Genomic DNA, 14601 nt, shown 5'->3' with positions numbered 1-14601 from the left:
AAGCTGACAGGACACTCTGCCTGCTGTTTTCCTAGGTCAGGTTGCATAGATATTTCAAAGCTACCAGGAGCCACAGAATAGTGCGGAAGAATGGGCAGCTGCCTGGCGGATGTACTGGTTGTAATAAAATGGGGTTCCCAACAGGACTCCTCTGATGGCTTCAAACGTTGCTTTAGGAGTCTCTGAAGAGCTCTGCTGGCAGAGGGAGTGTGCTGTTCAAGGCACAGCAGCAGTCTGCTCTGATCTCTACAACACAGCCTTTCCCAAGGTCATGAATAGGTCAAACTTGCACCCAGAAGTAACTGCTTACCTTTCAGGTCCTGAGGGTTGTCAATGATGAAGTTGCCATTCCACACCACAGCAAAGTCCACTGCTAGGTTGCTGATGTCCATCCCATCATACTGGTACTGTGGGGAGAGGACAGGAGCACACATCACTCAAGGCTGTCTGTCATAGGAAGCCAGCGTGCAAAGCAACTCCTCACGCTGCCCAAAGGGAACCTATGACACCTTGTTCCTGACTTGTAGTCAGTAAGGCCACGAGGAGCTGGCCTAAGGCTCTGGCTTCACCTTCAGTTCTTTCTGAAATCTGAAAGAGCTCAGGTCTCCATCTCTACCCCTTTCTCCTGCTGAATCCATCAGCTCTGAACACACTTGATGAAGGCTATCCCTGTGTACTGGTTGAGTCTGTATCCAAACAGAACGTTGCTTTCTCCCTACAACTGCCACCCTTTCGGCTTACCCCTGTTCATTTAAGTCTAGCTTTCATTCATCCTCCCCATGTCCTTTCTTATGTCCCTCCCAGTCGTCCCCACCCCCAGCCTTGGAATCCTGATATTGCCATTTCTGTCTTTAGTTTGGTACTTCCCAGGAACTACAATGCATTCTTTCGTGGGTCCTCTTTTAAGGACTTAATGTCCTCACTGCTCTCTCACATCTACATATACAGGGGATGTGGCAATGGATGTAGAGTGGCTAGCTGGTCTCTCAGGTGTATGTGACGAGTTTTTGATGTGTTTGTGTGTTCAGGTGTATGTATGTGCCTTATGCATATGGCGGCCAGAGGTTGGGGCTGGGTGTCTTCTTTCTTCATTCTCCCAGTTTCTGAGATTGGGTTGGAGTTCATAGATTTTGCTAGACTAGCTGTCCAATGTGTTCCAACAATCTTCCGCTATTCCACCCCAGCACTGGGATTATAGTTGTCTTTGTGATCAGCATTTTATGTGGGTATGGGGGATCCAAGTACAGGTCCTTAAGCTTGGGAGGCAGACCCTGCACTGACTGTGCTATCTCCCAGCCTCCTCCTCTACCTTGGCAGATAAGTTTTACTTGGATTAGTGTCTAATACAGAAAGTGCTCACATCTTCTAGGGTATCCCAGAGCATACCAGAAAAAAAATCCCTAGAGAGGCTAAGTCTTCTGTTCCTCTGACCTCACAGAGGACCTTCAAGCCCTTCGCAACCTCCTGGGTGGCTAGTCCCTGCGGCACTCTGTTAAGTCTCCTGGACAGTCCCTCTTTATGGCTGCCCATTTCTGACCATGGGCACTTAGCTCTGGAGGGCATGTCACCATTGCTCTCCTGCCCAGCCTTCCATTGCCTTCTTCCTTTGTTGTGCTCTCTTTCTCAGTCTGGCTTCCTGCGCATTTGGCACCGATTACAAATTCTATCAAACGCTTGTGACCCCAGAATCTGACAGCTCCCTGATAAGAGGCCTAGATTCTCTTTATCTCTCCCAGGCGAATTAGCTTCCCTCAACACCTCTGTCACGTCCCTCATCTCTGAGCTGACCCCCCACAGTCAGAGACAGGGAGTTGGAAGATAAAAGATCTTCTCTGGGCTGAAATTATAATTAAACACCTTGTGCTTTTTCTGTCCACCATTCTGGGAAGGTTTAACCCTTGTGGCTCCTGAAATGCTGCATCTCCTTCCTCTCCTCCTACACTTTTCTGTCTATCCTCATGCATACCACTGTCCTAATACATTGCATAGGGATAGAATATCGGGTGGGGTTGATGTCCTTTTGGCAGAAGTTTTCCCAATAGCAACAATGTGTTCTTTAAATTCAGAAGGAAGTTCCAAATTTCAACTTCTGCCATTAGGGTTTTCTTTGAGGGTTCTCTCTTCCGAGAACATGGCTCTCTGGCTCAGGGTGCTTACAGGTTTCTCTGTCCCTGGTAATATGGGTGCTGCCTGTGATCCTACATGATCTAAAGTCTTGGCATATGTGTGAGCTGCTTACCGAGCTATTTTGGCACTGCACACTGGAACTGTTGAAGCGCAGGGCAGGGACTCGGTGAACAGCCCCCTGGATGTTGAGCACGCACTCATAGCCCCGCTGGCCAGACTGGGGCTGGGGAAGGTTCCGGGCCTTGAGGGTGATTGGTTTCACTTCTCCAACTGGGATCAGAATCTCCTCTGTGGGCACAAGCTGGGGACAGTCCTAAGCGAGCAAGCAGAGACCTTCATTAGTTCTCAAAGTTGAGCCCAGATAGAGGCAGAACCTACAGCCAGTTAGAACCTTCCTGTTTCCAAGTGAATCGCCCAAGAGAAGACCTGCATCTTTTTTTATGGGACGTGTTGAATCAGTAGGCAATGAAATCTTTTCTTCCTACTGGGCTTTGATTTTGTCAACACCGTTCCACAAACCACCCTAATCTTGGGGGTGTGTATTACAATTTAGGAATTAACTTTCAAACACCAGTATGACAAATTGTGGGTTTTATCTCTGGTAATTGTAATTGTAAGAGCCTCCGTGGGTTTGTGGGTTCGTGTCCCCAGCTCAGAAACCCCACCTCTGGTTTTATCTGGTTCCCCAGCCCATTGGCCATTTGCATTGTCTGGTGCCGCCGGAGACAGCTGCTATCTACAGCTTCAGCATCTAAGTTCCAGCTGAGCTAGGCTTCCCAGGAGGGGGACTAAGTACCCAACCCAACTTCCTAGGTGTGCTCTAAGTCCTAGCTCTGGCTTTTTATCTCATTTCATTACCATGTGTGAACACTATGCTACTTTGGAAAACAAAAACCAAATAGAGAAATGTAGTAGGGTGGGGCCATGAGAAGGGAGAGAAAGAGAGAGAGAGAGAGAGAGAGAGAGAGAGAGAGAGATCAATTTTCCTTGCTTGTGTGGAGGCAGATGACTTCTTCCTCCCTACAGGAAAGACTGGAGTCTTGTTGCCTTCTCTGCCCCTTACAGGGGGGATGTGGAAACTCTTCACATGCAAACATGTCTAATAGCCAGGGATCAGCTAGAGAGTTCTTGAAGGAGGCTCCAGCTTCCTTGTCCTCTGGACACTCACTCCTAGAAGGACTTGGGAACATGTTGGGGCTCATGTGGCTACAAGGCTTACAGAGGGTACTGCCAGGTATTTGCTGTCTGAGTAGCCAAACTACTGTATTTTCTCAAGATATGGACAGTCTCAAGACTTCAGATAACTCCCAAAGCCATTTCTTATGTAACACAGGCTGTTGAACAATTGTAATCTCTACTGAAGATTTGCAGAGATGGTCAGCTCTCTGTGTGGACATACACAGTCCCTTCTTTTTTTAATCCTCCTCCTCCTCCTCCTTTTCCTCTTCTCCCTCTTCCTCCTCCTCTTCCTTCTTTCTTTCTTTCTTTCTTTCTTTCTTTCTTTCTTTCTTTTTTTTTTTCAAATTGCAGCTGCAAAAACCCCTGCCCATTCTTGTACATCAAAGTCTGGACATTCTGAACACAGAGTTCTGTGGTGCCATTTCTCGTACTGACACCAAACCCGGGTCTTTGTGCATGCTTTTCTCCCTACCAAAGACTGACTTTTATCCACCACTGCCATCTTCCTCCTGCCCTCTATTCCACCTCAACTTAATCAGATAGCTGTTGATCAAATGCCCAGCCTTCCAACTTGGCTCAGGAAGTCTGGCCAGACCCTTTACTGCACTGGCTTCAGGTAGAACTCTAGGTATTGCCCCATGTTTGCCCTGAATCCATGGAGCCACAACTCCTGTGGAGTATTTATTTTATTTTATTTTTCTGGGCTGTGATCATCTCAAGGACTGAGCCTGAACCTTTCCACTCCACATTCCAAGTCTTTATCTTACGTCAGATGTATAGTGGGTACTAAGCCATTGTTTGCAGGAGGGTGAATGTAAAGAAGAAAATAAAGTAATATACACAAGAATTTTTTAGTTTCTTTTTAATTCCAACATTGGAGACTGGTAAGTGATAAGGGAGGCTTGAGAAGCAACTTGATTCCCAAGCTAGGACTACAGATGGCCATGGTTTCTGGAGCTCCAGAATTAGCTAAAGGCACAGACTTATCTATTCAGGAGTGTGACCTTTTACACACAGCTGGAACCTGAGGAATTTCTTATTGAGACCTATCTGGGAGGAATAGAAAGACTCCAGGGTAAGCTGGGCCACTCCTGCCTGCTAGCCACTGCATGGGAGGACTCCAGCAAGAAGCATTTCTCCGAGGGACTGGATCAGCTGGAATACCAGAACAGATGGGTCCCAGTTCAGGTGCCAGGTGCTCACGCTGCTGACTCATAAACCTGTTCTTTACTGCTCTTTTCCTTTCATCCCCTGCAGGCACTTTTGACAGAGCCTTTCACAGATTCATAGCCAGGAAACCCAGGCATCCCACTAAAAAGAAGCATATTCAGTCAGCAACTAAAAATCTAGCCACAATCTAACAGGTTAGAATTTATGATAGAGGACAGTCTAATGTATAATGTTTTGTGTGTGTGTGTGTGTGTCTGTGTGTGTGTGTGTGTGTGTGTGTGTGAAAGAGAGAGGGGGGGAGGGAGGGAGAGAGGGAGAGAGGGAGGAAAGGAGGGAGATGGATCCATGGGATCATAGCAAAGGGCAGGAGCTTGGGATAGAAATGACTATGGGAAGACCAAGGGAAGAGGCAAGAGAATTGGCTACCAGGAAGTCTCAGCTGTGTTGGAACTTCAGTACATCTGGGGCTTTGGAAGATGATGTGTTCCATCTGAAGTCATTCCTAGGCCACTTGTTTCTATGTACACACACACACACACACACACACACACACACACACACACACACACACGATGGAGTGAAAGAGAGAAAGGAAGGGGGAGAGCAAGGAGAGAGGGAAAGAAAGAATGTTTGTCCTAAGGACAAGAAAGCTAATAACCATAAAACTTTTTTTTTAGAATGTTAAGATGTTCATTAACATTCTTAAAATACTTAAGGCCCCTGCTGGCCCTGCAGACTTTCCAGTAACAACTTTAGGTCATCTTATCTCCTCTGTCTATCTATCCCCTATTGGAGCCAAATCTTCTCAGCAGGTGTCTCAGTTTAAATGAAGGTAAACAGATGTCCTGTTTGAGAACAACCCAGGGCTGGGTAAGAGGCAGGGCCAGCCACAGCCTTGCTGCCCACTCAGTTGGGATGGGAACCCCTGATTTTGTGCTGGGAACCTGTTAGTCCTCAAAAGGACTTCTTCCAGGTGGAAATGGCATTATCTTCACCCACTGGACTTCAAAGAGTGAGAGCAGCCATCGTCCTGGGAAGCTAATCGGATTTATTTGGTTCTATCTTTCCCTTGGGATGGGTGTAAAAAAGATATTTATGTATCTACATCTCACTAGGCCTGTTCCAGCTGTGGAGCGAGATGCACTTTCAAGGTTGATAGCTGTACCTATTCCTGTGCATACTACCTGCTAACATTGTGTTGCAGGGAGATAGAGGTTTAGGTAGTCTTCAGAAAGCTGGAGGGAGGTCTCTGACTGGGAGAGGATGTGGAAAAGATGAAGCTCAGCACCTTCAAAGGCCTTGGGAGATGATCCGAGCGAAGCTCTGCTTCTTCATGAACAAAATGGTGTTAGTAACACCTAACAACTAGATTACATGAAAGAGGGTATGCAGGGATTGTGTGATAACAGGCTGGGCCAACAACTGTTAATATTTCTTCTATATGTACATATATGGCAGAATCAGGAGATTCAAGCTGTATTCAAAGCCACTTTGGTCTGAGTTCTGACATCAGTGTTTGTTAGACCAACCATCAGAGGAATATTGAACTTCAGTTTTGTCTGTCACAGAATGAGCTTAATAAATAGTCAAGACCAAATGAAATTGATTCACAGGTAAAGGTGATGCACACATGAAAAATGCCCAATAGATGTAAGCTACTATATTTCTGTTTCAGAATTGTATGTGCTGTGGCTCAACCTATCAGTTCTTCCTTGTCAGGACCAAGCATATTGGCCCAGCAGCTTCTGGAAGGATGTGGGTAGATAAACATCTAAAAAAGGCCCTCTGACTTTTCCATTGGAAGTTTTTCCATTTGTGGAGATAGATTTGGTGTTCGTCCAGCCACAACTGAGCCCTCATGACCAAAAGCAAGGGGTCAGATCAAAGTCATGCCTGCAAACATAATGGTGGCCATGGAGACCAACATGCTCACAGGCACCGATTTTCTGAGAGAGCAAACTAGTCAGTTTTTTCTGGATGCTGAATTCTCCATAGCCTTGGGCAATGCCCCTAAATTGTTGGCATTCTGGTTACTACAGATGTCAAGTAAGAGTTATGTGAAACTGCATTCAGCTTAGAGAATTAACTGAAATACCATCTGTCAATGGTTCTCAATCTTCAGCGTCATCTGGGATAGCACCCAACAATTTGAATTTCTAGCAACTTTGCAGGTGATGCTGATGGCATAGTCCTAGGAAGGCTCACTGAGAACTGTGCCACAGGTGCAGAACTGAACACATGAGGCGTGACCGCCGCAGTGCTGCTAATCGGTTGTGCTAATTGGCAGTGCTAATCAGTGATACGTTGCTTCTACCAAGTATACAGGCATGAAATTTTGATTCAAATTTGGAGGAGGGGCTTGATGGAATTGGAAAAAAGATATTCTAGTAACCAAAAAAAAAAAAAAGATATATAAGGATTTACAGCCCCTAAAACAACTTTACCAAAACTGGACAAATGCACTAAAACTTTGGGAACAGGGTCACCTAAAGCAGCGCTTTGAACAGAAAAAGAAAAGCTAAGCCTGGAAGCCATTGATCAGGAAGGAATGTGTTGTAAAAAGATTCAGTTGTTTTTTAGGACTTTGAGAAAGTGGCCCTAGCCACTGTGCTGGGAAACTGCCCTCTACTTCCTTTGCTGAGTCAAGCCAGCAGAATAGATACTGAGCTTCCCTCACAGCCTCCATTAGGTCCTGGTGCTACGCCAATAGCCAGCATGCATGAGGAGAAGAGCAGCTCCCTTATAATCCGATGGGGAGATAAAGGGGACAAGAACGATGCTGCTTTCCAACTCAAAGCACAGACACCAAAGAAGGAAAATTGGACTGAACCGGTGATGGAAACCCCTGGGTTTGCTCCCAAGATCTTTTGGTGATCACTGAATCCTGAGTAACAAGGAAGCAGTGGCTTCTCTCTAGCCAGCTCTCTGGGACTTTCAAATCTTTCACTTGCCCAGGAGCAGCTATGCGTCAGTGGTTCCTTGTGGCAAAGGGGACTGGGCCTGCTTCCAATTAGCCCTCTGGGGCTCAGCCTCGGGTCTCTCCACCATAGTTTATTTGTCTTGCTCTCTGTGACAATCTGCTTGCCCTTGCTCCAGCTGCAGGTCACCCTCAGGCGTGGCTCTGGATCTCCATCTGCCTGCTCGGGTGGCCTCCACAGATACATTGTTGCTCTTTGTCCTGATCTGCACTAGCCCCTCCCAGTTTTCTCTTCCAGTTTCTGAAGGAACTTCAGAACCACAGTGAAGGTCCGTTTCTGAGACACAGAATGCTAAGCTTCCACTGCCCAGACCGTAGCTCTTCTGTAGTGGGCTTGCTTCCCAGGACACTTCCTTCATGGTCTCCCAGGCTGTGTTAACTTCTGCCCTACACCTTCAGCACTTATGCCCCCATCCCCAAAAAGACTAGTTTCAAACTCCCATAGACTCCCAGGCCTGGAATTAATTCCCAATGTCCATTAAGATCAGCGTGGCATTCCAGCGTGCCCAATGACTAGAAAAGAATGTTTTCTAGATTGTCTCAGGGACTAGGTCCCTGGATCTGTCATTCTGAGGCAGCTGTGGGTGGGTCTATCTTAAAACCTAGTTATGGGGCCATCTAAAAAATAAGCATTTTTACTTTCTTACTGCATATAATATGTATCATTTTATAAAAGGTGAATTATTGAATGCCAGACTTATCTATTTCAATAAATTTCAAGGTCTATTTTATGTTTAGCCATTGATGCAACCAGCACAACTGTAAAGATTGACAGGCCCAAGAAATTCATCTAAAAAGTATCATTGACAGGTAGCTCAGTGAACATCACTTAGACATTCACCATTTACCCCTGTGTATACTCTACAAATGTTCACTGGTAAAGGATTAGGATTTACAGATAAGATGTGGTCCATGTTTTCAAACAGAATATAGCTTAATACAGGAAAGAGATATATCTAGAAAGGTTATATTAGAATATGAAAATGCCATGGCCACTCATTAATATCTGCAAGTTTTCCTAAAATATTGAAAAAGAGGATCTTTCTCTCTCTCTCTCTCTCTTTCTCTCTCTCTCTCTCTGAGTGTGTGTGTGTGTGTGTGTGTGTGTTAAGCATACAAAGTCTTAATTGTCTAGTCCTAACTGGTAATCCTTGGGCATGAAAAACACTAGACAAAAGAAAGGGGAATTGAAGAAGCAGGCTTCATGGAGCATATTGGGGGAAATGTGAGAGAACCAATCAGTGAATAATTACCAAGTGGAATATTCACAGTAAAGATGAACAACATGAAATCTCACTGTGTCAATGACAAAGGCAGGCCAGACTTCTGGAAGGAGCTTCAACTAGATAATATAATAGGACTTTTGGCAATGCTTGGTGCTTTTTACTAGCTGGATTTCTCTCTGTCTCCAAGGCCACCCACCCAGTAATACATTAGAGTCAAAGAATCATTGAATTTTAGAGTTGGAAGAAAAGTTGGCATGAAAAGATGGTTGAGAGTGAATGTTCTATTGAAGCACAGTAAGTCTACAGCCAAGCAAAGGCTAGGCTCAAAGAATAGACAGCATTCATTACACTCTCTCAGAGCATGGAGTCTGTTGGGTATGCTTCCTCTGAGCTCTTAGTCTCAACTAACAGTCACCTTTACACTCTTAAATGCAGTCTTAGGAGTCTAGCAGATAGAGCCTCTGCTGGGGGGGGGGCATTGGTCACTACCTTCTTGAGTTTATAATATCATTTATTTATAACATGAAGACTCTCTGATAAGGTGACCAAGAAAGGCCAGGATAAAAGATGGTTAAGTCACTGGACAGACCATCTGCAGTGCAAAGGGGCGGATTTTCTGGAATTGCTGTCATGCCACGGAGAACCTTCTTACCTCTGAAACATTGATCCTGCCTTCCTGGAAGGAGCAGGTGGTGGGGTCATGTGTGCAGAGGTTTCGGTACTTGCACCAATGGCAGCGGAAGGCGCTGTTGACACAGGACAGGCACCTGCAAGGAGAAGACAGTAAGAGGGCCAGCCACGCAGGCCTGCCATGCAAGAAGGCTATTATCCTTACATCCTAATCTCACTCTTGGGAGGGTAGAGTAGTGGAGCATATTCTAGTGCTGATAACTGTGGATTCTGCATCTGAGATGTTCATGTGGGCAGACAATTAGGGATACACTGGGACTGCAGTGAGAACGACTTAACCTGTAAAACAGTAGTGTGCTAGTATATAAATTTTTAGGAATTTTGCAAGCTAGAATGTCAGTCCGATGGACTGAAATCGGCTATGGTGGAAGCATTTAAATTATAGAAATTGGTAAATACTATGTGCTATACTTCTAAAAGTCTGATTGCTGATGGTTAATACCAGCACATTTCTTATCAGCCAGAGTAGCTGTAAGAGCACAGAGTCAGAAAAGGCAGATCTGATTATAGTCTTGCTTCTGCTGCCAACACTGATGTCACTCTGAGTAAGTCACTCGCTTCGTGCATTAAAGTTTCTTCATCTGTCTGTAAAAAACATTCCTGGGTAGTCCAGAGGTGTCGAGTGAGATAATGAGCAGGGAATGGGTTTGGAAGGAATAATGTTAAGTGTGATTATTATTTTGAAGAAGTTAAATCACCAATTATTTCATTCTCTTAAATAGCATTTGATTATTAGTGATTTGGTTCACAGCACCTATGTTACTGACCTTGGGAAAGTTACGGTATGGAATGATGACTTTGCCCCATATCTCTAGTGGTCCTCGCACGGAGCAATAGCCTATGTCTAGGGCATAAACGTTCTTCCCAAAGAGTGGGTTCACCTGGAGGCTCTGTGTGTGTGCAGACAGCTGTGATGAGAATGTACTAAGAGTTTTGGCCTTCCTCCTCCTCAGCTTCTGTATGTAATAACTTAGTATAGCTCTGACTTTCAGAACTATACCAAGCTGTTAAAAACAGAAACAGTTCTGCAATCTGGCGCCACCTGGTGGGGTTTGTATTAAGTCTAGGTGGTAGGGGCTTCCATCCAGGGGTCTCAGACTAGAGTGAGGTGTGATGTATATGAGGGGACTTGGACCATACACACCCCAGAAAGGATTCTTTTCTAATCATGCACACCCCAAAGCTAATCATGTCTAAAATAACTTTTTTATGAGTTTGAATTAATGCTATTTCATGTACTCCATCACTGATATACTCTTAATAATGTCACATGATTCAACAAGTAAATAATACATATCGACCAGGGTGAAGGAGATGATGTTGGCTGGATGCTAACCCAGCTCTTCCACTGGTTGATTTTGTCACTGTTTTTGCAGCCCTTATCATCTATGGGTCTCAGCTTATCATATTAAAAAGAGGGAACTGAACTTGATACTCTTTTAATTGAATTCCAGGATTGAGTAGAGAAGGGTAAAACAATGTTGAGCAATAAAACAGAATCTTGGCTGTCAAGGAGGCCTGCTTCTTTCTACTAAAACTTGCTGCCTGTGACAACATCTTCCTTGCCATAGAAACTCAGTGTGGTGACATCACACTGGATTGCCATGGTGATGCAGGTACCCTCCCAAACAATAGATTCTGCTACCACTGCCTTAGATTCTTCCCTCCAAGAAGTCTGCAATTCCCAAGTAGGGCTATCTGGAGTTGGGATATAGTGGTAGTGGTCATTTTTTATTCAGTTCTGCTTTAGTCTCCTTGGCCTGCCTTTGTTGCCTCTGGCCACTTCCACTTCTTGCTCCTCTTGTCTTATCTTATAATATATATTGAGGGATATGCTGCACTCTTCTGCTCTTCCAGCCCAGGCCCTCTCACTGGGTGCTGAGAAAGGCTGCTGTCTTTGTCTGTCCTCCTTTGTAGGCATATCCACCTCAGCACTCGCCGTCAGTTCCTGCCTTCAAAGCCACGGCTAATTACCTGAAGTGAAGACCTCTTCTTTCTTACAGCTCCTAGGTCAGGACCCTTTTCTTGACATCCTAATTTTAGAACTGGGGTAGAGTGTACTGGGGTGGAACCAAAGGAATGAGGTAAGGGGCTGTGGTAAGTGACTGTCATTCAAATGAACATGTACCAGCACCCCCAGCCCCCGAGACTACAATGTGACTACTGCACAAGTCTTGTCCTAGAGGAAGTGGAACCTTATACTCATATCCAGACCCAGACAAGGCTCCTTCTGAGGCATGCTTACAGTTGGTGGGCACTGCAGTTATAGAACTTGAACTCGGTGCTGACAAAGATCTTTCCTGTCTCCTTGGATCTCAGCTGCAACTCTAGGCCAAACCAATCTGCAAGAGAGGACAAAGTGAGAATGTAGGGCACAGTGAACACCCTGAGGGGAAGACCATGTCATAGAGCCACCCAGGAGTAAAGACAATAGAGAAAGCCTGACCGAACATGGTTTGCCCCTGAGAATCCAACCAGTCTATGCCTCAGCAACAGATTCCATGAGTCCCTTGGCTTGGTTAGGCATACTCAATTACTGAAAGAATTTCAGAATATTAGCTCAGAACCCTTCAAGCCAAGTTTGGTGGAGAGAGCTCAATGCAATCTATTGCCTAGAAGGAACAGGAAGTGGGCACAGCGCACAAAATACATTCTCAGCTAAGGAAGAATGAGCATTTTCCTCCTTAAATCTGAGGGCATAGCACAGTGCTTTTAAACTCAAACAAGCATGTAAGCCAACATTAGCATCTGGTATGTGAAGATTGGTCAGGTAGCTTCATGTCTGTGTAGCTGACTCCTATGATCACCATGGCACACAATCCTTACCTTGATCCAGAGGGATAACAGGGACATCCTTGGGCCCAGGTGAGATGCAGATGACTTGGCTCCCAGATACCTGTCCTTCCACCTCAGTCAAGTTCCCAAAGGCACAGGCGATACCCTCAGAGAGGTTGGGGGCATCATTTACAACCAGGCTGAGCTGTAGGAAAAGAAGAGCTCAGGAGAGCCACGGCCCCGGCAAGGCTCCCTGCCAGGAGCTAGCTCAGGGATCTCCTTGACCTCCTCTATAAGAGAAGGGCATTGGTCTAGTGATCTTCCATTTTTGATGTCAAGCAATTAAAATGACAAATGGTTGTGTGATGTGTGAGGTCAAAGGCCTTCATAAAGATTGTTATTGTTAATTCTTCAATCTTCTTCAATCTTATCCAGCATCAGAAAGCACTTGCTGCTCAACGAAGGAGGGGATTTGTACTAATATTCATCTCAGACCCTGCTCTATCTGATATGGAAATTAACTGCAAAGCACATAGTGAGTCATAAGCTTGGGACTTTATCACAGGCTTTAGCTTGGGCTCCTGGGGATGGAAGCTTCACCAGGATGGAGGTCAGGAACCTGGCTGGTTCTATCACACACCCGTTTAGAAGCTGTGTTCTCCAGAGCTCTGTCCTCTATTCCCTCTGGGCTTTCTACTTTCCAGCAGTGCCCTGGTGTGGGGCAGGACGCTCACAAGACACACAAGGGATTAAGGAAGGTTCACTGGTGGCTAAATAATGTACACTACCTAAGGACTCCATCCAGAACAGCAGTCTCCATCTTGGCTAAGTTTGCAGAGTCTCATTTTAGTGGTAAAAAACTAGACTTTCAGCATTTGAAAAAACGTTCTGAATTCAGGCCACTTTTCATTGAGTTTGTCCTCAGCTCCCACAATAGGCACAACGTCCCTGATTGTTTCATTAGCTTTACTGGAGTCCAAACCTCCTGGTGGGTATGAATGAACTCAAACGATGGAAGGTTCATTAACTAATTAACATTCATGAATGCTCATAAAACCTTCACAATGAAATTGCACTCAGGGCCTAAGGACACAGAGTATTTTGGGTTGTACCTTGACAGGTGACTGAGGGCTCTTTTTATTATGTTTAATATTCTCTTTAAGAATACACTTGGAACAAGTCTCAGTCTTTCTTTAATCTCTCCCCTACCCACCAAACACAGTAGCAAGCTAAGGCTTTCTTGAATATTTAACAAACAGAAGACTGAAATCATACCATGTCCTAAGAATGTGCCGTTAGGTCTTGTATCATAGTTTGTTGTTGTTGTTTCACTGAAATTCTGATTAATATGTGCCGGTAGTAAAGAAATGTGCTGTGTCCTGTCCTCCCTGCTGTATACTCACCAGCCGGCTGTGATCTGACACAGAGATGCTACTGGGGTGCACCTCAAGGCTCATGCACTGGCTGATACTGGCAGCGAATCGATTTGCTTCCCACGCCCGTTGGCATTTGTCCCTTCGGGAGCACCTACATGAAGAGAGATTCATAAGAGGCCATGGCTCTACTGTCCCTGGGAAAGAGAGATTTGCTGCCCCAGCACCATAGCCTACTGCCTTGTATTCTCAGGTATTCTCACTGTATTCTCAGGTGTTCACGACCACATATAGCTAAAGATATACCAAGGAAGAGGTATTTGTTTCCAGCCTAGATGCTGGGCAGGTATGGAGAACACCATGTTAGTACTATGGGATGCTCAAGTAAGAAGTTTGGGGTACTTGAGAAGTAGGGCTGCAAGCATGAATTCTGTAGCTAGAATGCTAGGTTAGCATTCTAGATAATGTTACCTGCTAGCTTGATCCCACTGGACAAGTGACTTACTCTTTCTCTTCTCTGTTTCCTAAACCTTAAAATAGCAAGGATGATGACAATATGCTATCTTGTAAGGCTACTCCAAGGCTAAAGTAAGTTAGTACTCAGAATTCAGCCTGACATTCAGTGGACATATCCCTGTGCTAGCCCTTGTGATAGTGATACTAATAACAATGATTAATAACATTATCACACCCCCAAGGTGTTAGCAAAGAAGAGAGGGTCTTAGCTGTGAGACAGGTTGTGTGTGATCTTTGGCTGGATTAATGGCTCTTTAATGGAAGATACTATTTTTTATTCAACAAAAATTCTGTCACAAGTTATATTTTAAATAAATGTTTGTGTCATGAAAGAATGCCTTAAGTCAGAAGACAGACAAAGCATGTGTCCAGGGCTGCCTCTGTCAGAAAGTCCATGTGTCCATTTCTCCTGATATCTTCATCTCTGGCTCCAGGATCCTTATCCCGTGCTGGCAGGTAAGTAACTCAGACGCTTGTGGCTACTACCTGCTCTGTTTAATGGACCAGGCTCAGGGCTGATGCAGCTCCAAATCCAATAGCCAAACAGGACATAGCACTACTGCAATCC

At 45.1% G+C, this 14601-nt stretch overlaps 1 protein-coding gene across 1 annotated transcript in view; it reads right to left on the bottom strand.

The window, feature by feature from the left end:
• Plxna2 (plexin A2) overlaps positions 1-14601 on the bottom strand; it is a 196998-nt gene that overhangs the window by 52805 nt on the left and 129592 nt on the right. Inside the window, exons 6-11 of the mRNA XM_075989535.1 lie at positions 13548-13671; positions 12196-12349; positions 11615-11711; positions 9332-9446; positions 2240-2440; positions 311-407 (exon numbers count right to left, since the gene is read on the bottom strand). Coding sequence (XP_075845650.1) covers positions 311-407; positions 2240-2440; positions 9332-9446; positions 11615-11711; positions 12196-12349; positions 13548-13671 — 788 coding nt within the window. The remainder of the gene's footprint in view (positions 1-310; positions 408-2239; positions 2441-9331; positions 9447-11614; positions 11712-12195; positions 12350-13547; positions 13672-14601) is intronic.

This window comes from Microtus pennsylvanicus, chromosome 10 (genome assembly GCF_037038515.1).
Source record: "Microtus pennsylvanicus isolate mMicPen1 chromosome 10, mMicPen1.hap1, whole genome shotgun sequence".
Classification (NCBI taxonomy): Eukaryota; Metazoa; Chordata; class Mammalia; order Rodentia; family Cricetidae; genus Microtus; species Microtus pennsylvanicus.
This window is presented reverse-complemented; position numbering and strand designations above follow the sequence as displayed.